General features: G+C 34.6%; 2 protein-coding genes across 15 annotated transcripts; both read left to right on the top strand.

Annotated features, from left to right (window-relative positions):
• Positions 1 to 975: 975 nt before the first annotated feature.
• Positions 976 to 5098, top strand: LOC104898268 (mediator of RNA polymerase II transcription subunit 4). 2 transcript variants are annotated; one of them, XM_019250734.3, is made up of 2 exons: positions 976 to 1222; positions 3114 to 5098. In XM_019250734.3, the coding sequence occupies exon 2, from the start codon at positions 3159 to 3161 to the stop codon at positions 4368 to 4370; it is 1212 nt and encodes a 403-aa protein (XP_019106279.2). In that variant the 5' UTR covers positions 976 to 1222; positions 3114 to 3158; the 3' UTR covers positions 4371 to 5098. The 2 variants fall into 2 exon arrangements, with proteins under 2 accessions (XP_019106279.2, XP_010683624.2); XM_010685322.4 differs by having other exon boundaries at positions 977 to 1222; positions 3126 to 5098.
• Positions 5099 to 11919: 6821 nt separating this feature from the next.
• On the top strand, positions 11920 to 22314 carry LOC104898267 (probable CCR4-associated factor 1 homolog 11). Of its 13 annotated transcripts, none has more exons than XR_007276345.2 (6): positions 11920 to 13051; positions 14742 to 14810; positions 14921 to 17722; positions 20451 to 20581; positions 20675 to 20751; positions 22089 to 22314. XR_007276345.2 is itself a non-coding variant. In XM_048648318.2 (3 exons), the coding sequence occupies exons 1-2, from the start codon at positions 12186 to 12188 to the stop codon at positions 14761 to 14763; spliced, it is 888 nt and encodes a 295-aa protein (XP_048504275.1). In that variant the 5' UTR covers positions 11920 to 12185; the 3' UTR covers positions 14764 to 14810; positions 22089 to 22314. The 13 variants fall into 13 exon arrangements, 4 of the variants coding, with proteins under 4 accessions (XP_048504275.1, XP_048504276.1, XP_048504274.1 ...); XR_007276346.2 differs by having other exon boundaries at positions 11921 to 13019; XR_007276340.2 differs by having other exon boundaries at positions 11921 to 13057.
• Positions 22315 to 24377: the final 2063 nt, after the last annotated feature.

Genomic DNA, 24377 nt, shown 5'->3' with positions numbered 1-24377 from the left:
TTCCAACCATTTTCGTTCTTTGTTTTCTTCCATTGTCGCTTGTGATCGTTTGGATGGCTTGTGACTACAATTATAATGCTATTGTGTTGAGAGAATATGATGATTAATGTTCCATGCATGGCTTCGATCTTATGTACGAGTTCTACACATTGTTATAAACAAATATTTTTACATGTCTTATAGAATTTATAGTATTATTTATGTAGTATGGAATACTTACTAAATGTTGTAATGTCTTCAAATGAAGATATTTTGCTTATTGTGACTTTGCGAGATAAATAAAGCAAATCACTATTATTTCAATGTACTTTTCTTATTGGTAATTACTTTATCTATTTTATACGATTGATATATGTGAGGTTCTCACTGTCAAAGAAAAAAAATTAAAAACCATCATAAAGTTTGCAACAATCATGCATGGTGACAATACTTCTAAAGGCACGACAAATCATTTATCATTAATCATATGAGAAGCAAGGGTTTAATTTTGAGGATAAAAAGTTAGTTAACATCCCTTATAAATTAATGGTTTCATCATTTTGTTTATTTCATGATTTTCTCATTCATAAAATATTAATTGTAAACTTCTTTCTCCCTTCTCGACAAAGATAGCATATTATATAATATGGTAATTAGACTTATTCATAAATCATGTGTACCAAATTATACACCATAAAATATTTTAATAATATAAATGATCATAACTAAGTAGTATTCGATCTAGTTATTTAATTTGTATCTCACAATCTTGAAATTGTGGAACTAAAACCACTAAAAACACGATCCGATTAGGACACATTTTCGAATTTTGTTTAATAACTGAAGATCATTAGATCACTCTACAAAGTACTAATAGCAGAGTAGAAAATAAGAATGACATCCGAAAGAAAAATAAGATGACTATGCAAAGTTTATAATAGGGGCAATTTCGTAATTTTATATGACCTCACTGAAAATGAAATAAAATTATAAAGAAAAAGGGAGAGAGAAAAGAGAAGAGTTTTTATCGCGAAAAAACAGGAGAGAGAGAAATTCCGGCGAAGTGCGGAAAGGTTCCGGCGAAGAGCGACAAAAATTCCGGCGAAGAGATGAAAGCTCCGGCGTGAGGAATGGAATTCCAGCAGAACATGGGAATAACTGCTATTGTTTGGAGTTTGACTGTTTTTGAGAAAGAAGAAATTTTGCATATAAACTGTCACATGAAATTTTGTTGTTAATTAAGGTAAGTTTTCATCTCAAGTTTTTGATTGAATGTCTGATTTGTGAATTGTGATTGATTAGGTACAGTTTGTAAAAATGAGTTCAATGTGTTTTATTGAGGAATTAGGGTTTTGATACTTTGATAGTGTGATGTTTTTGCTTGATGTGTAAATTTTGTTGTTTTATGTTATGTTTACTTCGTTTATTCAGTGTAAAATCTGATTTTTGTTTATTATATGCTGAATTTAGGTGATCTGGGGTTTTTGGGTTACTTTGATTTCAGATTATTGTTATTTAGATCAGTATTCTATTGTTTATTTATCACTCCAGAAAATAATCTTTGAGTTATGGAATATCAGAGATAAAACCTTGACTCATGCGGCCGACTCCATATTAGTGAGATTAAATCTATGACATTGTTGCTGATGTTGTTGTATTGGTGTTGGTAGGAGGATTACGCCAGTATAAGAACCTAGACCATGTTCATTTTGTGTTTTTTTCTTATCGTGCTTATGATTGTACAAGATGCTCGAATCGAAGGTTTATTTACATGCCTCACTGATTGCAATTGCTGTAGCTAAACGGATGTTTAGGTGACTATAGGTTGATTATTTTTGGTCTCGATTGATGGAACTTGTAAGAAGTGGGTTGTGGAATTTGTGTTCATCATCTGGTAAACTGCAAACTTTGACCCATCTGCCTATATCGAGGGCTTATTTCTTCTTTCTTGCAAAATATTTCTCTAGGAAGGTGGTACCTTTATGTTAACTTGATTCCCTTGTTCTCAAAGTTAGGATGAAGTTTGAAAATGCCTGATTAAGAATAATTTGAAGTATATGATTGACAAATAGGATGATCTTATTATTATTTTTGAGAATTTTTTTAGGGTTAGTTTGGTTCAAGATATGGAATGGAAAGGGAATGGATACAAATAGAGGAGGGGAATGGTAACAAAAATGGTTACCTTTATTGAGTGTTTGGTTCAAGCCAAGAAATGGAAATGAAGGGTAACCATTAACTTCAAGTAATGGATTCTGTTACTTGAGGGGGAGGGAAGGTAACAAATTGCGGGAATCCATTACCATCAAGTAATGGTAAGGGATTGATGAGGGGTTGAACCAATCAAAAAGAAAGGGAATCGATAATTGATTCCGTTTCTTAAACCCAAAAATAGTGAACCAAACGACTCCTTAGTGTACAATGAATGAACCTAGAGATAGAAAGTAGTAACATTATAATTAGGAGGAATTTCTAAACTATGATAAAGAAGGTAAGGAGATCATTTTAGTTCTCTATTCTTCTACTTTTGCAAGTAAGCTCTTTTCCTTACTGTGTTTAAATATGTAATTATAAGGAGTGATTATGAGAGCGAAGTATGCAGAATTTATATAACATCTTCCTGGGTAAAAGTCATTGTGAAGCTATCTTCTCAAAATATTGGTGCAATATGGTTTGATGCTGTTTGAGCTTTGATTAAATATCTAAAACAGCGTTTCAGTCATCTAATCTCTTTTGCGTTCAGTTTTTACCCACGAGGAGATGATTTTTTTGAGTTTGTTCTTTTGGCCCGAGCTCCAACCTATACATGTATTTTCTTGGTGTCACCTATGCTTGCATACTTTGTACTGAATCCACCATATTTCTCGATCTTCATTTGGATCTTGTTGACATTTTAATATTTTTTTTTTCTGTGAAATTGAGATGGAGATGGGATGTTTTAAGCCTGACTTTTTGTCGTATGTTTGGCTTAATTTAAGGTGAAGTGTGGCTCGGAAGTGAGTGATTGATGTTGGCTGATTTGGATATCTTGTTCAGTCAATTATGTGTGCCTTCCCAGAATTTGCTTATGGAATGTCGTACTATGTTTATTACTGAATTGTGGACGCCACACTGCATCATTCATCTCATTTCAGTCTTTGTTTCAGGTGTTTTTCAATAGGGAACTCAACATATTGAATATGCTACAAAGTCTTCCCCACCAGGCTATGCCATCACCGGCTAGGCTTGGTCTGTCAAATCCTAATTCCCCAGCTCTTCAGAGTCCTAGTGCAACCAAGCAAGCCACTCAGTCTAACCAATCTCACCAGCAGGTAACCTTGTTAGCCCCCAAAACCACCTCTTCCACTCTTCTCTCTCTTCTCCCTCCTCTTCCAAGGGCCCAAGCGCTTCTTGTGCAGATGGCATCCTTGGCGACCAAACTCTTTGAGGTCTCACCCAATCGTGCTGTCTGGCTCAGTGCCTTCAGGGGCTCGCTTCCAACTTTCCTCCCTTCCCAAACCCATTCTACAAGCACGCCCCCACTTGACTCCCCTACCTCTACTACCAAAGAAAATATCACTCTTTTCACTTCTCTTCAAACTCAATTATTTGAAGCAGTTGCAGAACTCCAAGAAGTTCTTGATCTTCAAGATGCTAAGCAAAAGTTAAACCAAGAAATCCAAGTCAAAGATTCTGCCATTCTTTCATTTGCTAAGAAACTTAAAGAGGCAGAGAGGGTCCTTGACATTCTTGTTGATGATTATGCTGATTATCGCCGTCCGAAACGATCAAAATTAGAAGATTCAGAGAGTCCTTCCAGCACTACTACTGTTGCATCACAGTTGAAATTGTCTGACGTCATATCTTATGCTCACAAAATCAGCTATACAACCTTTGCACCGCCTGAGTTTGGTGCAGGGGGGCCGCTTCGTGGGTCCCTGCCACCAGCTCCCCAGGAGGACCAAATGCGAGCTTCCCAGCTGTATGCTTTTGCTGATCTTGATATAGGGCTACCTAAGACGATGGAGGACAAGGAGAAAACAATAGAACCCCTCATTGAGACCCCTACTTTACTACCTTCTGACCCCATGGCTGCAATCAATGGCCTCATGCCTCCAAATATTACAGTTCCACCAGGCTGGAAACCGGGTATGCCTGTGGAACTGCCTATGGATATACCATTACCGCCACCTGGATGGAAGCCTGGTGATCCAATCGATTTACCCCCATTGGAATCTCTTCCTATGGCTGCTAGAGCTGGTGAGCGCCCGCCGCAGCCTGTTGCTCCTCCCGTGTTTCCAAGGGCACCTGAAACTATACAGGTGCCACATATACGGATTGACATTTTGGATCAAGATGATGATAGTGATGAGTATACTAGTGATGAGGGGAGCTCAGATGATGAAGATTAAGGGGGAAACGGGGGTGTCTGTTCTTGGGAAATAAAACAGTGGGAATGAGATTGCCATATTTTGGTTCGAAGGCTTGGGAACATGAGGCCTGTCTCTATAGCATTTCACTTCCGGGACTTGTTCCATCCTCATATACTGGGGACTCATTGGACTGATAAAGATCTGATAGTGGTTTTTGATTGAATTCTGCGTCACCTTTACCCAGCAATGGACTTGCAGATATAATTCTTATGCAAGGATGAGGGAAATTTAGGTGGAAAATGTTTGTTCCTCGACGTTTTGAAATAGAAATGTAATGAGAAGTAGCAAGCTGAAGCAGGCATTGTACCATCTCTTAAGGTTATCCCTGTGCTATTTGACTCTTGTCTATTTATCTTGGCAGACATGTATATATTTCATAGTGAGAATACAATCGTATGCTACTAAGTTATGTTGGGATTTGAGATCCATGTTGTGGGTAAGATTTGGTAATCTGAGGGGCGAATTTTTTTTTTGGGCAGAATTCCTGACAAATTCTCATGGATAAATTACAACGACTTCTAATCATAAAAGTATTTGTTGTTCTGGTAACTCTAAGATGAGATTTAATCGTTTATGTCATGTCGACTATCTTCCATTTCTATTCAATGTCCTTTATGGTCATTGTGTTTGTGTAATTGTGTGGGATCATGTCCTATCTATTTCTTGTTTGATAATAGAATGTTTGTTATTTAACCTTTTATATTTCATCTACTTGTTTGATTATAAATTGTTTGTTATTTAACCTTTTATATTTGATTTGGATACTTATGATGTCTTATCTCACCTTCGCTCATAAACTCTTCCAGCAAGCTTTTACAGTATTACCTTAAATTTGAAATTATCAAATTGATTTTAACTCGCTATAATAATTTTATTTAATTTCCATTTTACACTCATGTATAATACTATAATCTTACCCTCACATTTAAAAAACATCACAAAATTTTGTTAAGAATATCGAGTGAAAAACTTTAAAATAAACGAGTAATACCTTCCAACCCGATGTTGGGTGGACACCATTGTAATATATGTGTATTGTCTCATACTAGTATATTGGTGGTAACTTTTGTATCACAAAAGTGGGTGGTTATAGTTCATTAATATTGTTTTTGGGGAGGGAGAGAGAGAAAACAATATGAAGGTTTTTTTTTGTTGCAAATGAGCCACAAGAGCGGGTACAATGGGGAGAGGGGGGAAACATTAAGGATCGATCCCGTAACCTCATGGTTACGAGATGGGGAGTGCTACCACCGAGCAATTCCCACATCCTTAATAATGAAGGTTCTAAGTGTGTAGAGTAGAGGTTTTTACTAAGGCTCCGTTTGGTAGGGCGTAAAACATTTTCAGTGTAAAATGATTTTCATGGAAAACAATTTACAATGGAAAACACAATTCCAAATTAGTTTTCCGTTGTTTGGTTCGATGTAAAAAAAAATGATGAAATGAAAGGAAAATGAAAGGGAAAGTAAGGAGGAGTGTACAAGAGAGATAAGGAAAACAGTTTTCCCTTCATTTTGAAAGGAAAATGGTTTTCCATCATTGGAAGAGTAATTTTACCCCAAGGGAAAATGGTTTTACACTCTTTTGCCAACCAAACAATGTAAAACTGAAAATAGAGGAAAATAGTTTTCCGGGAAAACGTTTTACGCCCTACCAAATGGAGCCTAAGGCATGTGTAGAGAAAAGTTATCGGACCCTTATGAGCAACTAAACTCAGTAACAATATCCCAAAGGTCAAAACTATTGAAGATTATAACATTTTACAAGTAAGAGACTATAGTAGAAAGACGTCAAAATACAAGGATTTTTGTTTTAGAAAAGCGTAGTAATTATTTAAATTAACACTCAAAACATAACTATTATATAGTATAAATCATCATCACTAAAAAGGGTTTTTTACGAGAATATACTAGGATCTTATAACATTTTATGAGGATATACCTTTTTTGTGGTGATATACCGACCTAAATTTAACTTTTGTTAAAATGTACCAAAAACATTATTTCTGGCGAGAAAGTTAAATTTTCGGCCTTTGACTTGTTAAATTACTCTTTGTCTAGTGCATGATATTCAATTGCTTATATTATATTCATTTTCCTCCAACTTTTTCACAGTTGATTTGTGGCTCACTCGCGAGTTCCTACCAAGCTAAAGGTTGGAAAGTTGACTTTCTCGTCCTGTTTTTGGTACCTTCTAACAAAACTTGAATATAGGTTGGTATATCCCACAAAAAAAAATTAGTAAAGTATATTCCCACAAAAAAAATTTAGTGAAGTATATTCCCACAAAATGCCCTATTACCCTATTACTCATATTTTCTCACACTCATGTTGTGGCAGTTGTGCACTTTGTATAGCTGCGGACTGCGGTAGAAGAAAGTGGACATATACAAATTACAATGATTAAAACCAAAGTTTATGGTTTTATTTATTTTTATTTTTTTTTTTGATAATTCAGTCTTAATTTTATTAATCATAAAAGGTGAGAGATTCCTCTAGGACTCAAGTCAGGTATTCTACCACAAGGGTAGAAACTTTCATAGTGCAAAGCACACCCAAAATGAGGAGGAAACATCAACACCTTTTGTTAACAGCATACATACCAGTGGACATACATATTAATCTGAAATGAAAAAAAAAAAAACATATTCTGAGGTCTTATTTTGCCTCCTACTACAAGATGAATTGAATAAAGACTAATATCAGCCTACTGAGTCAAGGATAGAAAAAGGTTTTGTTCATTTCTGATGCTGGCAGCGAGCATGACTTGTGATCAGGAAGCGGCTTATATCCACGCAATGAAATCAGATTGCCTCAGCAGCCCCTGCTTGGCAAGCGAATCTGCAACAAAATTTGCATTTCGTTTTTCATGAGAGATTGAGATTTTGAGGATTTTTTTGCGCGCATTCCGTATGAAGTTTATGGTTTTATAAAGATGCAACAGAACTACAGAAGCCAAACTTTACGTGCTTTGGATCCAAATACAAAATACCATGATTAAAACCAAAGTTTATGATTGTACAGTTCGATGCATGAACATAAAATTAGTACTCTATTTAACAAAAAGTTGGCAACCAAATTATATTTTTGGGTGTGTGGTACCAGACAAAAATGCTGATACGCCCTTTGCTGCAAACATGCATCAGACTGAAAATCTGATCTCTTACCAATTGAAGTTTAGTGCCAGTTGATAATCACCTCTTAAACAAAACTACAAAAGATAAGTCATTCAGTCAATATCAATTACTTCCTCTGTTTCTAAATAAGTGCAACACTTCTTGTTTTCACGTTTGCCAATGCATTATTTTAACCATTACTATCTTCAATTATCAATAACTAAAAATTATAAAAAGTTGATATTATAAAAATTCACATTCAGACGAATCTAACAAGATCCCACATGACTATGTTTTTCCTAAAATGTAAATCACCAAAGCTAATTAAAGTTTAAACTGTGAATAGTAAACACTATGCAAATGTTGCACTTATTTAGAAACGGAGGAAGTATCTGATAGAGGCTTTTTGTATTGTCTCACCTACATAACGTTTGTGAAAGAAAATCATTTTATATAATCGTAGAAAACGCTCAACATTGACCTTATATGATGATTTTTTTTTTTAATCATATGTGGATTATATGAAGTAAAGACTCGAAAAGATATCACTATGTGCCAGAATTCTTGTTTAGGAACGCCTTTTAATATATTAGTGTAGATATTAGACGATAAATACTCTAAGAATAACGGCGCGTGGCACACTTCTTGGTTTTAATATATTAGTACTAGCTCATATGCACGTGATGCGTGCGTTAATTTCAAAACTTGTTATTCTATTATATACTACGTCTGTACTATATTTATCATTAATCTTAAAATGTGAAATTAAAGATTAATAAATTAGATGAATTTAGATATATTAATTCGTTAATGTAAAAAAAAAAAAACTAACAAAGATTGTGAGTGATTTTAATATTAATCTTTTGTGAATGATTTTTGAGCAGACGGATCAGAAATAATGAGTTGGTTTGACTGAATTAAAGAGTATCAAAGGTAATGAGTGTTTAAGACTTTTTAGGTAGACGCTGTCTATACCATCTTCTATTAAAAAAGTCAAAATATTTTGTCCATTTAATAATCTGATTGAAGTATTTGGTGCATATATCATTCTTATCTTGTTTAGAATGTCAAGTTGAAATCAGTGTGGGTTCCTAAATTATTTTCTTTCATAATAATTTTCATTCCATAAATTAGATCATTAAGGGTAATTTAGTATTTTTATGAGGGAGACATCATCTTCCTTCTCTTATATAATATAGATAGATATTAGATAAATACTCTAACGGCTAGCGCCACTTGGCACAATTCCTGAACAACTTTTAATATATTAGTGTGGATATTAGATGGTATATGTCTTGATTATTTTTCAAAAGTGATGTTACACCATTCTAATCCAATAATTATCTTCGAGTAAACCCCAATTCTTGTGAACTTATTTTCAATTCAGTTCAATTCAATTTCAGTCCAATTCAATTGATCAAAATCAAATACAGAAAAGGTTTATTCTTTTCTAGTACGATAATTGTCTTTGTGTAAGATTAAGACATTGATCAAAATGAAATATTATGGAGGTTTGTTGCCACGATGATGTGAAAGTTCATCAATATGGTTAACTTGTTTATAGTCCAACTTCATCAACAACTAAATCCCTCTTATAAAAATATTTATTAATTCTTATGAATAAAAGAAGTTGATTTTTTCGTGGATTATTGATGTTGATATTTTAAACCTATCTTCATATAGGACAATAAAATATATAATATTCAATCGCAAATTCAAATTCCATCTCATAACTTTGTAAATTACTACCTTTTGATATGCTCTTGATTAAAGTTTCAAGAATATATAGTACGTGTAACTGACTCTTATCTACTATGATTTCATCATTTTTCATTGATTTAGCTCTTTAGCACCACACCTAGGCCATTGTATTTTCTCTACATTGTCCCAACGGTGTTTGAGCGAAATAATGGCGATGACTTTAGCAGACGAGAGAAACTATTTTGCATTTAATTCATTTGGGCGTGACTTTAGTGGTACCAGTAATGAGTGCTTTGAGATAGAGTGTTAGTGATAATCCACTTTCGAAGCTTTTAATAGTGTTTTATGAGGGTTGGGTTTGAATGATGAAATATAGTAAGATTGTAAAAAAATATGTATATATCCAAGGAAAATATAAGAAGAAAGATTTTGTTACTATTTTTCTCTTCAGAAAGTAAGGCTCCTATATAACAAAATTGAAAAGGACCTATCTTGAAAAACAAGTAGTGGTAAAACCCTCTAATAAGGTCCAATAATTTCCAATAAGGTACAATAAGTTCCAATCAGGTTTAATGGCTATGATTGGTGAAATTATATATAGGCAAATATACAAATAGTATATTTTCGTTCTGTTAAATTGTTTATCTAATTAATAATAAATATTTTTTCAAAAGGCAAAATTTTAATAATTATTATTTCATAATAAATTTTGAGGGGTAGTATGTACGTTAAGGCTAATCTTTATGTTATAACTCATCATTTTTTTTGTCTAATAAGGGTGCGTTCTGTTCAACTTAAAAAATTAAGTTTCAGGTTCAATAAGTTCAGATAAGTTAAGATAAGTTCAGATAAGTTGCAATAAGGTCTAATAAGTGCAATAAGTTCCAATAAGGTCTAATAAGGTCCAATAATTCCAATCAGCTGCAATAAGTTCCAATCATGTGCAATAAGTTCCAATCAGGTCTAATAAGGTCCAAATAGTCAATGTTTAATAAACATTTGTATTATTGTCCATTATTTTGTTATTCATAATTTCATATCACTATTAGCGGATTATGTTATTATTAGAATTTTAATTAAAGTACCACAATGATTATATAGTAGTATTATACTTGTATTAGTGTCTATTATTTTATTATTTATTTGTATTATGTCTATTATTTTATTATTTATTTGTATTATGTCTATTACTTTATTATTCATATTACTATTAGCTGATTATGTTATTATTAGAATTTTTTATTAAAGTACCACAATGTATAGTATTATACTTGTTAGCAATAAATGTTAGGAAAAATTGTCAAGAATAAGTCAACCTTTGCGTTGACCGCTTTTGACAAGTCAACCTTCATTTATTCTAGTAGCAAGTAAAGCTTGTACATTAATTAGCTTTTAACGAGTTTTTTTACTTATGACCTGAACAACCCCTACAATTTTGTTCAGTTTTAAGTTTCTCACGGAACTTTTATAAAATTCAAGCAGTGCAAATATGTTCTAGAGAACAATTTAATGAGTTCTAGAATACACACATGTTAAAACTGAACAAAATTGTAGGGGTTGTTCAGGTCATAAGTAAAAAAACTTGTTAAAAGCTAATTCATGTACAAGCTTTACTTGCTACTGGAATAAATGAAGGTTGACTTGTTAAAAGCGGTCAGCGCAAAGGTTGACTTATTCTTGACAATTTTTCCTAAATGTTAATGATATCTACTTACCTTCACATTAATGAAAGTGAAGTGAGAATTTTTTATATGTGCCAATTTTAACTTGTTAGTAATAAATGTTAATCAATTTTTTATTTTCTACTAGTGTTTTATAAAATTAAAACAAGACTATTAGATATATTAGTGATGAAAGTTATCTATAGGCAAATATATAAATAGTAAATTTTTTTGTTAAATTAATTATCATAAGAGATAATTAATAATCATTATTTTTTAAAGGACGAATAATTATAATAATTATTACTCCATAAAAAATTTTGAGGGGTAGTATTTACGTTAGTGGTAATATTTATGTTATTCATGGTCAATGCTTTTGTCTAATAAGGTCAAATAAGTTTCAATCAGGTCCAATAAAGTCTAATAAGTTTCAATCAGGTCCAATAAGGTCTAATAAGTTTCAATCAAGGCCAATAAGGTCTAATAAGTTTCAATAAGATCAATAAGTTCCAATAAGGTCCAATAGGTTCCAATTAGGTTCAATCAGGTCCAATAAGTTGAATCAGGTCCAATCAGGTTTAATAAGTTCCAATAAGTTCATTTCAAGTTCAATAAGTTCAGTTCAGATAAGGTCCAATAAATTCAGGGCCAATAAGTTGAATAGAACGCACCATAAGTTCCAATTAGGTCCAATAAGGTCTAATAAGGTTCAGTAATGTCTAATAAGTTCAAACCAGGTCAATAAGTTTCAATCAAGTCTAATAAGTTAATAAAGTTCAATCAGGTCCAATCAGGTGAATCAGGTCTAATAAGTTCAGTTCAGATCCAATAAGTTTAGTTCAAGTCCAATAAATTAAGTTTAAGTCCAATAAATTTAGGGTTATATAGGTGAATCGAACGCACCTTTCTTATAAAACAGATGAAGTATTAAAAATTAGATATAATTTTAAAAGTCGCGTAACAACAATATAACAAATAAAAAAACTGAGAGAATATACCAATAGAATCTTTAATTTTATTTACCAATAGGAATAAAAAAAAACTCATCTTAAAGCAAAAACCTATAAAAAAATGGATCAAAGTGAGCTAAATCAACACCAGTTGCCGTCTTGCGTCAATACATTCACTTTCCGTATTTCCTGCTCTGTTCTTCATCTCCTTATTGGAAGCCCATGTCCCGCGTTTTTCCATTCTCTCTCCTCATTTTCTCCCTCCCCATTATCCATATCCCATCATTATAAATAAAAAACCCACATTCACATTTCACCTATCCGTTTTATTCCCTCGAAACCCTAATTTTCGAATTCAATAATACACATGTTCAAGAACCCTAAAAACTTCGAAGATCTGGATTCTCTCGCCTTTTTCCGCACCTTCATGGCCCATCCTCCTACGATTCTTGTTCGTAATGTATGGTCCACTAATCTCGAATCCGAGTTCTCTATAATCCGTTCATTAATCGACCAATTTTCCTTCGTTTCTATGGATACTGAGTTTCCCGGCGTACTTTTCCGGCAAGTTGGCGGTGATCCATACACCAAACGAATTTCTCCGGCGACTCATTACTCTCTGTTGAAGCAAAATGTTGATGCTTTGAAGATTATTCAGTTAGGGTTAACGTTGGCGGATTCGAAAGGAAATCTTCCGGATCTTGGAAACCCTAAGTGTAGGTTTATTTGGCAGTTTAATTTTAGAGATTTTGATGTTGGACATGATAATCATGCGCCTGATTCTGTTGAGTTGTTGAAGAATAATGGTATTGATTTTGAATTGAATAGGAAATCTGGAGTTGAGTCTGTGAGATTTGCGGAGTTGATGATGTCTTCTGGATTGGTGTGTAATGATAACTCTGTAACTTGGGTGACATTTCATTGTGCGTATGATTTTGGATATTTGGTGAAAGTGTTGACTCAGGCACCATTGCCGAGTGAGCTTAGTGTGTTTAATTATTTGATAAGGATTTTCTTTGGAGACAGAGTGTTTGATGTCAAGTACATGATTAAGTTCTGTGATGGATTGTATGGAGGGTTAAATAGAGTGGCGAAGGCTTTAGAGGTGGATCGGACGGTCGGAAGGTCGCATCAAGCTGGTTCCGATAGCTTGCTAACGTGGCTCGTCTTCCAGAAGATTCACCATCTTCACTTCAACAAGGTGGGAGAACTTGACATGTGCGCTGGATTGTTGTATGGGTTAGAGATTTCTTAGCAATTCTCTCTATTTTTTAATGTAAATGACTAGCTTTGGATATGTTTTTTTTTTATCAAGAATACAGTAAGGTTTCGTTTTTTTAATTTATTGATTTAGCTATTTAACACCACACCTTTCTCTACCAAGTTTTTGAGCGGAATTTTTTTTTTTATACTTAAGAGAAATTTTAGTTACTCCAAATGTAAGAGTATTATAGGTTTAAGATATTTTGGCTTCTAAAGAGGATGTTTCTGACCCTAATGCAACTGAGGTTTGTTAGATGGTCTATTGGGAAGAGTGTTTGAGCTCATGGGAGTAAGGAGAAGGGAAAGAGGTAGGGGTGTTGTTGGCTTGGGCCTTATCCAGGCCAACCTAAGATGGTTTAGTGGCTAAGACATAAATATCATCCCATGCGTTTTCTATTTTTTTAATTGTATGTGGAGTACTTGAACTACATACTCAAAAGATAGTGCCACATGGCACAATTCCTGGTTTAGGAAAGCCTTTTAATATGAATATGTTAGTATAGAGATAGATATTACTCTCTCCGTCCCAAAATATAGTTCCCATTTCTATATTTAGTTTTATATTTTTTTCGTAATTTGTCTAGAAAAACCGTGTCCCATCATTTATTTGCTTATTGAATTTTGTTTTTTCGACCAAAATGTTAGAATTAATGATCTTTCACCAATTATTCTCCATTCTCTCTCCTAAAATCATCTTTTCCCATACAACATTTATTTAAATAAAAAAAAATCTTTACTATCTCTCTTATATTCTACTTGCATGAATTACCGTGAAAAAAGGAAAATGGGAACTATATTTGGACGGAGGGAGTAGATAAATACTCTCACTTCTGGCACAATTCGTTGTTTAGGAACGCCTTTTAATATATTAGTATTGGAAAAACTAAGAAAAGTAGGTGGAAAATCATCATATTATTGGGTCTTTTTATCTTCTCACGGTTCTAGTTTAAAATTGATGGAAGAGGGTGGAAATCTAAAACCATGTTAGGAGGGATAATTGTAGATAATAAGTTCCAATAAGTGTGTGGGGAGAGTGGAGGGAAGGGAAAGTGTATGAGTATTATAAGTTTAAAGTATTTTGTTTTCTAAAGACAGATCCTATTCCAAATGATTTGGAGGTTTCGGACCATAATACAAGTGAGCTCTGCAAACGGATTGAGCTCCCTGATTTTTACTATCCATTTTTCTCGTGAGGAGTTTTTGCTATTTTTTTCTGTAAATAATTTTCGCATTTACGGTCTTAGTTTGTGAAAGGTTATTTGTAAAAGCCTAAATCAGTATACTTGGTGTGTTTCACACAACTTGCAACTATTTGACTTTAACGCTTGCCATGCACATCTTTCACCATTAATATCTCTAATATTAAATAGTAAGCATTATACAAAGTTGACATATGAAAATACATTTGGACACAAACTAAAAACATCTTATATAACATGTTTTTAAATTTATTTATCATAAAAGAGTTATAATCAAAGTTAATAGATGAATAGTGCAAAAGTCAAATAATTGCAAGTATTATGAATTAGAGGAAGTATAAAAAAGGAGTGTACAGAGAGTCTTTGTTCTTGTTTATGTAGTTTATTTTATGGCTAGGGCAACACTTATCTGTTGTGTTTTATTGGAATTTTTTTTGACTCGAGACTAAATTTTTTGATAGGGTGGAGAAATTGAAGGGATGAATTAGGCGCGATTTTGAGCTTAGTTTCTGCGACTCATTCATATTAGGGTAAGGGGAGCCAAAATCACGGAGTTGTCTACATCATCAAATATAACTGCTCTTATTAGCGAAAGGAGACTCTTGTCCTTAACAAATTGCATATCCTTTTTTTGGTTTAGTATAATTTTTTGAAGAGTATGAGATAACAAAGGTATTGGAGTCTATGCATAAGACAAGAGGTGGAGCCGAGTAATTAACTTAACTCATTGGTACATTCTTTCCTTGAACATATTTTTTTGTCGTGTAAAAAAAAGTATTGAATGGAAGCGCATGCAAAAACTAAAAAGTGATAACAAACTTATCATGAGAGTGCATCATAGGGTTTAGGTCTGTGTTTGTTAGATGGATATCTAAGGTATTCTGCGTAGAAAGTGTGTCCAGATATTTCCTTAGTTCATAGGTAAATTTTGTGGAATTGCGACGCTTTCATGCCTATGGAAACTTAATCTTCAGAGATCAACCAGTATATGTAGCTTAATGATGTGATCTGTGAACGTTGAACTCTATACCTTTCTTTTGTGCTACTTGTTTGACGTTCCTGTGTGTATTTTTGGTCTCCAGAATTTTATACCGGGGTTTTCGGGAATTTGGATTTGGATTGCGACCATGTTGACAATTTTTTTTAAGAAACTGAAAATATGTGTAATCAAGTAAAAACAAACCCATATCGAGTCCCGACCTACTTTTCCCCATACCCCACACTTTTTTTTTTTTTTTTTGTATTAGCCACTTTTTCCCAAACATCATAAACGTGGAATCCTCAATGTTTAGTTAGGGAAAAGCTATCTTAGCTTTCATGCGGACTTGCTGACACCGCAAATTGCACTATCACATTTGCTACTTTCTAATTGTCCATCAAGTATAATGATAAAGGAGAATTTTCAAGGAACTACCAAGCTTTTTCAAAAAACTACCTTTTTTAAAAAAACAACTACCTTTCACAACAAATTTCTTTCGAAATACTCCTACATGACGGTTGCCGCATAGTTTGGCCATTCATTCAGCCAATCAGTTGCACATGGTAGTCACGTAACCTTCATTAACCTTCTACCCACCATTAGTGACACCATATTTGATACTCTTCTAGAGTTGGTTTGTTGGTTCATGAGACAAATCTTTCTAATTCGAGCTTCAAATGGTGTTGAAGGTCACATGATTACCACGCGTAAGTCAATGGCAGAATTAAAGGTGAAACTTAATTTTCCAATAAAAGAAGTAAATAAGTAAACATAGGGCATCTGTCAAACGGGGGATATTTTTATGTTTTTGACATGGGTCAAACAGGGAGATGAAGATTGCAATGTGCATGAGTACATTTGATGGTCCTCTTTCCACAATATTAGAATTGGATTTCAGGATTTCATTTCTTGAAAATGAATACAACATTTGTATCATCTCCATGCAATGATGCAATGCAAAGTCATCAAAAGGTACCTGAGGAGCTGTTATTGTATGTATCATGTGCTGGATCAAAGCATCTATGTCTGTCTTCCTGACCCCTGTTGATATTGAAAGATTATGAAGAATGATGAAAGGTATCTCTCAGTCAGGAGTCTGCTCATCTATCTGAGTTTAGTGATCACAACATTACACTTGCACTTGTAATCTATGTGTAGTTTTCATCATAATCGTTTTCAGCTTCTGCTTTTTTTTTTTTTTGGGGGGGTGTTGTGAGTGATTGAGGTTTTTCTCATTTATGCAGTATTATCTTGCTATTAAACATAGGCTGTTATTCATCTTGTAATTCCAAGATGTCCGTGGAATAGCCTTTCCCTTGTCTGCCTGGTTTAACCCAGGAGCCAGAATTTAGAAGTGACTTCTGTAAGAAAAAACCAAATTTCTATTTTTTTTTTTTCCCTGGAGAAGAGAATCAAAAAAAAAAAAAAAAGGGACTTCAAAAGGCGCCTCCTTGTTGTCAGCTAACACTAACAGGCCTTCTCTCTAAATGATGGCTGTGAGCTACTTTTCAGCTGTTGTTCCTGGCTTGTGCACCCATATTTTCGCAGAATCTAGTCCAGTCAGCAGTAGTCTACTATATTCTGCCACTTTTGGATTATGTTAGCCTTATTATGTTGTATATGTCGTATTTAGATGCTGGACTATCACGCTAAGTAACGGCTTCATTAGATTGACTTATCATTTCCTGTATGTCATTGTGATTTGTGACCCCTACTGAAGCGTTCCCTAGCTTCTTGTCCTCGTGCCAAATCCCCGGAGGTTGCAGCATAAGTTATTTGTACATATAATGATACTTAAGGGGAAAACTTTTAACTTCTTCAATAATGTTATTGAAAATCTGCAAATCACTTTATTAAGTGTGCTTTGTTTTTCGTGTTCCCATAAGAAATCTTAGATTATGATATAAAGGCTTGTGCATCCATTATGCTTATGCTGTCAAGTCTTCCCTGGCCTGGGATTGATAGTTCGTGATGCTTTAGCTACTTCCCATTTTTCATGGGCAAGTGCAAGTCAACTTTATGTCTATGGTTTTGCTAATGGTATAGAAAAAAAAGGGAGAAAGAAAAGAAAGGAAAAAGAATCGAAAGAAGAAAAGTAGAGAGTGACAAGAAAGAGCTAGGACGGCAATATATTTTGGCTTTATCTTTCTCCTAAATTCCCTGGCTGAACGCAATGAGATTATGAACAAGTTATGGAAGAGCGCAAATTGTGGAGGGTGAAAGCAAATCAAAGTTGCAGCTCTATGGTTCGCTTATGGTATAGAAAAAAAAAAGGAGAAAGAAAGAAAAAAGAACCGAAAGAAGAAAAGTAGAGAGTGACAATAAAGAGCTAGGTTGGAATGTATTTGTCTTTCTTCTAAATTTCTTGGCTGAAAGCAATGAGATTATGAACAAGTTATGGAAGAGTGCAAATTGTGGAGGGCGAAAGCAAATCAAAGTTGCAGCTCTATCTCAGCCAATCAGGTCAGTGTTCTTTATCCTCATTGCAGCATCATCTTGCTTTTTAAATAATTCTTTTTGGCTCGCAAGCAAAGGGGGAAATGCAGTATTCTTCTAAGTTTCATGTTTTGAACTATGTGAGGCCCTTTAAGTCACCGCTAGATGTATGTAATGGTTGCAAATATTTGAATCTATGACCTTCAACCTTAATGTAGTAAGTTGTCTCTTCCCTGTCCAGCTTTGTGTGTTTTTCCTGCTTCGTTTAGAAATTTCATATGTTTGGTCTGATTACCTGATGAGTGTGAGTTGGTGACAAGCTAGATAAGTGCTTATTTGTAATCTGGTTGTCCTTCATTTTTGTAAATTTTATTCTTTGATGAAAAGTGAAAACCGTTTTTATAAGGGTTCGTACCTTTTCAGTACCTTAGACTGGGTGATGGGATATATATTCATTAAAAAGCAAAAACTAGTAGAGGTGGCTGTTATGTCTGATAATTTTATACGCTTTTCTTTACTTGCTAATGCCTTCAATTATGTGGTCTGAAGTAGTATTTTTCTCAATGTGTGAGATGTTGTATTTATATAATTCTCGGAACCTGTGTTTCATACGACTAGTCGACTACTATGCAGTGGTCTGGATATTGCAATTTCGTGTAGTTCGCTCATAATAGTGAAATCTCAAATTTCTTACTGTCTTAATCCTTAGGATCGGGCAACTTGAAGCCAAAATGTTAACGAGATGTGTGTATGTTGCCATTGTTTTTTTTTTTTTTTGATAGCTGATATCAGTGAGGATCAATGTGTAGATATTTAGGTTATTTGTCTAAATGGCCTTAGTCTCTTCTTATTAGACCACTTACTGCTCTCTTATTTTGCTGCAGTGGCATAATAAAGAGTAGCGGTTTCTTCAAAGGAAGTTCTTAGATGCGTAATTATATTCTTCATTGTAGTATTCTTCTGGTATCATGCCATCACTTTTCTGGATTATATTGTTTGAATCATTAGGTTTTTTTGTATCATACCGTTGTTTGGTCTACTATTTATAGCGGGTAAGGATATTTTTTTATTTATTGCTTTTAATTACTGCTTTATACTTCCTCCGTTCTTTTTCTATTGCAATAATGAGGTTTTTACACTATTCACTCATTATCCTTTCACTATTTATTGTGATTTTTACGTAAGGAAAAATATAGTCATGTGGGTCTTGTTAGATCCTTCTCAATATATACTGCCAAAATTTCAAATTTTTATTATTTTTACTTAAAAGTAATTAAAGATATTATTGTTAAAGTTGTGCACACACAAATGTGAAATTTCAATTGTTGCATTAGAAAAAGAACAAAGGAAGTACTACTTAAGGAAGTCTCTTGTCACTATTAATGGTAATGAAGTTTAATGCGCAAACATTGGTTTGTCTTTGTAAATTTTATTACCACTTAATGCCACCTCTAAAGTGGTATTGAATGATTATGGAACTTTGTGAAGCGTAAGAGATATTGGGGATTGAGGGGATGGCCAAGTATTACCATGGAGGCATGGACAGTAGTTAAGACTAGCAATAGCACTTTTAAGGGGAGTTCTTGTGTACTTTTTTTCATTCTGGTATTCTCTTGAGTACATTTATGCATGAAGTGCTTACTAAGAGATGTTTAGGTTTTCTCCTTATATATGAGATCTGTTGTCCAATGGCTATGTTCACAGTTTTTTTGTAGATATTATCACTGTTTTGTATCATTTCAGACTACTGTGTAAGAGGCTCTTGTTTTGTTTGCTGGACACCGCTGGCTGCAGTTAAGATTTTGCTTGTCGAATTTTTGTGTGCACTGTTTATGGTGAAATGTATGATGCATGTGGAATGTGGATTGACTTGCAGCCTAGTGTACTTCACTTTTTGGAGCAGCTGTTCATAGTCTGTTCTCATGCAAAACTTTCATTCGCGTTCGAGTGTCATGTTATTTATTTTTGGGTTTCTGTCTGACACTTCTAAACTATTGTTTTGGTAAACTAATTTTTGTAAGGATCTTTTTCCTCTTGGTTATTCTCAAACAATCTGCAAGCTATCTGGTTCTATCCGTCTGGTAGTTTTTGATGTTTCCGTTGCTTCCCTTGGTTGCCTCATGTCATGTGAGCTAGAGGTGAAGACTCGTAATTGCAGTGGGACTTCTTCTGGACTAGACATCCCTGTTTCTTATTTCTCAATGTCAGTTGATTGCTGGTACATTGCAATATTTGTTTAGAATTCTAGTGTCCACTGTGACCTTTAGACACCACTTTTGCATTTTGATTGAATTTGGCTCTTTGTTACTCCGATACCTTCATTACCTAAAAATCGGGTGTCGTGTCGTCTCTGACACGACACGTCATTTGGATACTTTATTTTAAACTATAAACTTGATTTTTTTTACAAAATAGCCGAGTCGGATACTTGGATATCCGTATCCGAGTAGACACTCATTTCGTGTCTTGAGTAACATAGATTTGGCTGAACAGATCATATAGCTGTAGTCATTGTCTGATATTAGTATCCTTTGCTGTCTTTGGCAGACAGCTCTTGATCTTATATCTCCATATCAGCATCTTGTGTTAGCATTTCGTCTCCTGATCAAGATTAAGGCCCTTTTTATTTTTAAGCATCTCAAGAAAATCAATCTGCGAAATTGTGACCCCGCAATTTTAAATTCATTCTTGATATCTGTAGGTCCTGGCACATGCTTAATGTGTAGATTAATTTTTGTTTGATCTAATAATGCAGCAGGCCACCATTTATCTATCATCCTTCTGGCTCTCATGACCAGTCCCAAATTGGAGTATTAGTTGTGGCAACATGTGACTGAGTGACTCAATTTGTAGGGTATGTTATGGAACCTGTTCGTCAACATCAAGGTTAGCCTGTTGGGACAGTTTTTGTTTCCCTAATTAGTGCCCACACATAGATTGCTTGTCAACTGACAAGGAATCTTCTCTATATTATCACAGTACACCACACAAGCTGGATATGTGCCTGGGCTCCACAGATGTCAAGCAGTCAATTCTAATTCGCTACTGCATGTCATGTGAGTTCGATTTCCATGGATATGCTACTTATTACTGGATTGTGTTTTTGGTTTTTGTAGTAATTTTTTTTTTTTTTGAAAGGAGGTTTTTGTAGTAATAATCAAAATAATAACAGTATTCAATGATAAACAGATTTTTTTAGTGGCATGTTTCATTTTGGTCAAGTTGGATGGGATTCTTGTGACTAGGAATTAGCACTTTCATACTATTGAGTATTGAGAGTACAATTGTACTGTCTCTCCAAGTGCAATATTCACTCTCCTTTTTTGTTTTTCAAGAAACTCCTAACATCTTGAACAAGTTGAATTACGACTCAAGAAAAAGATTTTTCGATCGCTTCTTTCCTGTCGTCGACGCATCACATATATTTGCAAGTAGGGGGATCCTTTTAAAGCCCTCTTTTAAGTGCTGGTCTTGCAAGTCTGCATCTGAAATCCTGTGGAAATACCCTAAAGACCCACATTTTTTTGCAAAGAGCTAATGCTCCATTTTCTTTCCATTGCTCTATTAACCATCGCAATTCGCAACTACTTTAATTGATCTTACGATTCCTCCTGTTCCCTATTTTTCCATCTATTATTGCTAGCAGTGTAACTGGTAAAGGCTCTGTTGGGCAGGTTTAGTTTGTGCATTAGTAGTGTGAAACTGTAAGTGATGTTGGACTAGCTTGATTGGACTTGGCACATTGGCCTCCTGTTGGTTTGTCTGTCTTCATATTTTTCCTCAATTGAGCTGTAAAAGATGCCTGATTTGAATTTCTTTTGTTTTCAGTGCATACCTAGTTCTTTTATGAATTTGTCTTCAGCTCCATTAAAGATCTCCCACTTTGATTATTGAGGCAGTATATGGGCTCTACCACCAGGAGTCTATTAGTTCAAAATCAAATGCATAAGCTAGGAAGTACTACTGCATGTGAAAGGGGCCAAAATGTAGATTTTGGAGCGAACATAATTGGCAAAAGTGAATCTTCACCTATAGTAGAATGGAGCTACAATCAGTTATACCCTCAAAAAGATCTATCCCTGTATCTGAATGCACACATTTCTAGAACACACTATATTGTGAAAAATCTTTGCACTAATTATTCAGTCTTGATTGCTGTTTTTATGGTACAGACTACAGAGCTAATTGTGCAAAACAGCAATCACAACTGTCTCAATAATTTAGTGTGATTGTCTCACCCGATTTTTGGTCCATAATTAATACGTAGTTTAGAAACAAACTACAGTACATATGTAGTTTAGTACAGTACATATATTGGTTGGTGATTCTCTTAAAAGAATTTTGTCTGCTCCTTCGTCGCCTGCCCATCATCTTGTGTTCTTGATCAATGCAGGTAAACACTTGCAAGGTAACATAAAAGGGCGTTAATAACAGCAGCCGAGGATGAAGAGGTCATTATCAGTGAAGAAAGGAACTGGTATTGGTGAGGGAACAAGTGCAACTTGCTGAATATGGTAGCTATGTTAAATCATCGGAGAATGTATTTAAGAACTCTTGTTTGAACCCTCATCTAGGAATTTTCTTTGGACAATGAAAGGTGGCAAATTTCATACACCTGATCTCGGTAATGATGGTATTACAAATTGCAGTTTCACATCAGCTGGAGGCAGGACAATGAAGCAATTGTATGTTGGTCGGGGCAGGCTACCACCCCTTATTTCGTGTGGATGGAGGCGTAAATGTAGGATAATGTCATCAAAATTATTACTACTTGTTAAATAACAATGAGACATGCTGACAAATTGTGTTATCTATTATGTTCCACAGTTTGGCATATTGTTTTGTGATTTTTTTATGGTGACTTCTTTAGTACCTCAAAGGATTATCCATTTGCCCTTTTATCTACGTCAAATGTGCACAAACTTTGATAATAAATAATCATCAATAAGTAAGAAAAGATTTTTTCATATGGAGTTATGTTAGACTTGTATTAACTAGGGGTGCTAATCGAGTTGAGCAGATCGCGAGCAGTTCGAATTCAACTCGGTCAAAACTCGATTTGAGTTAGCTCGAAACTCGATAATCTTGCGCACAACTCAATTGTTTTCAATTAATTTCTCTTTGAAATAAATAAATATATTAACACTCAATAAAAATAAATTGATCTGGTAAAATTTTTTTTTTGAAAGAAAATAAGATATAATAGTCAAATGTGTAGAATTCAAAGTGAATTGAAATTTTAAACGAGTTGCTCGCGAGCAACTCGACTCAAAACTTAGCGAGCACGAGTCGAGCAATCCTCTGCTCGTGAGCGACTCGCTTGATTGGCACCCCTAATTTTGACATATACACTCTTATAAAATGGTCAAGATTTATCTTGGAGATTGTGAAATAAGAAAATAGACAATGTTTTGATGGAGCACGTTTCATTATGCATTTATGCCTTAACGTGATACTAATTTAGCCTATTGTGAGTTGTTTGTTTCAACTTTCAAGTAGACGTGATTATTTCAAGGGAGAAATTCAATTCACCAAGCGGGGCTAATGTCATAATTCTCTTCTAAAATGACATGGATTACTTCTATCTACAAAAAATCCCATGATTTTATAGTTTTTAGAAGCTTATACTTTCTATGAATTCTTATATTAACTAAACGAATGTTTAATATTTGTGAAAGTATTGGGTCAGACCGTCTGACCCAATAGGTTCCGTCGGACTGATGCAACACGTTCGAGCTTCGAAACAACTGAGCGACAAAGAGAAAGCAGCAATCGAAGAGGCAGTGAAGGGGGTGCAGGCTTCCATAGAAAAGAAAAAAGAATACAACGCAAAGGCGAACCAAGAACGCCAGCTAGTTTTGGTCCAAGGCTATGTGCAGAATCTCCAGCCTCGTGCAGTGAAGCTTGAGAAAACACATGAGTGGAGTGGAAAATTCTTAGTTAACCCTCCTGAGAGACTGGGTGGACTTGGTCCTAATGATAGTGGTACATTTGAGCACGAGGGTGCTACTTCACAAGGCAATCTCCCTGTGCTTCGCGTAATCTTCGGCGTCTCCGACTACAACGCCGTCGTTTGGTGCCTCCAATCTCTCATTGCCTACGACGTCGTCCAACAACGGTGCCTCCATTTTCTCTCTCCTCCATTTCCTCCCAACTGATGCCGCTGCTACTACCTCCATTTTCAGTTCTAAGAGGAATGAAGAAGAAAGAGAAAGTGAGAGAAAGCAGAGGTTAGTGTTTTGTTTTCTTTTCAGTTGGTCTTTGTTTTCTTTCAGTTGGACTTTCTTTTCTTTCAGTTAGACTTTCTTTTCTTTCAGTTGGACTTTCTTTTCTTTCAGTTGGACCAACTGAAAGAAATAATGGCCTAATGGGCCAACTGAAAGAAATAATGGACTAACTGAAACAAAATGAAGACTACCTGAAGAAAAATGTAGACTACCTGAAAAAGAATAAAGACCAACTGAAACCCAAGTAAGTCTAACTGAAGCACAAAAACCCACTGAAAACAAAGAAGACTAACTGAAAACAAAATGAAGACTACCTGAAAAAAAATTGGAACCACCTGAAAAAAAATGAAGACTACCTGAAAAAAAATTGGAACCACCTGAAAGTCGTCCAACCAAGATTATGGTCGGACGAGTCCGACACAATACGTTCTCTTAATATTTTTATCATCTTGAGG

The sequence above is a fragment of the Beta vulgaris genome, chromosome 7 (assembly GCF_026745355.1).
Source record: "Beta vulgaris subsp. vulgaris cultivar EL10 chromosome 7, EL10.2, whole genome shotgun sequence".
Taxonomy (NCBI): domain Eukaryota; kingdom Viridiplantae; phylum Streptophyta; class Magnoliopsida; order Caryophyllales; family Amaranthaceae; genus Beta; species Beta vulgaris.
This window is presented reverse-complemented; position numbering and strand designations above follow the sequence as displayed.

Coding starts and splice junctions, on each gene's coding strand:
- LOC104898268 (XM_019250734.3), top strand. CDS start 3,159: ATGCTACAAAGTCTTCCCCACCAGGCTATGCCATCACCGGCTAGGCTT.
- LOC104898267 (XM_048648317.2), top strand. CDS start 12,186: ATGTTCAAGAACCCTAAAAACTTCGAAGATCTGGATTCTCTCGCCTTT. Junction 13,058..14,741: donor TGCGCTGGATTGTTGTATGG/GTTAGAGATTTC, acceptor ATTTTTTGATAG/GGTGGAGAAATTGAAGGGAT.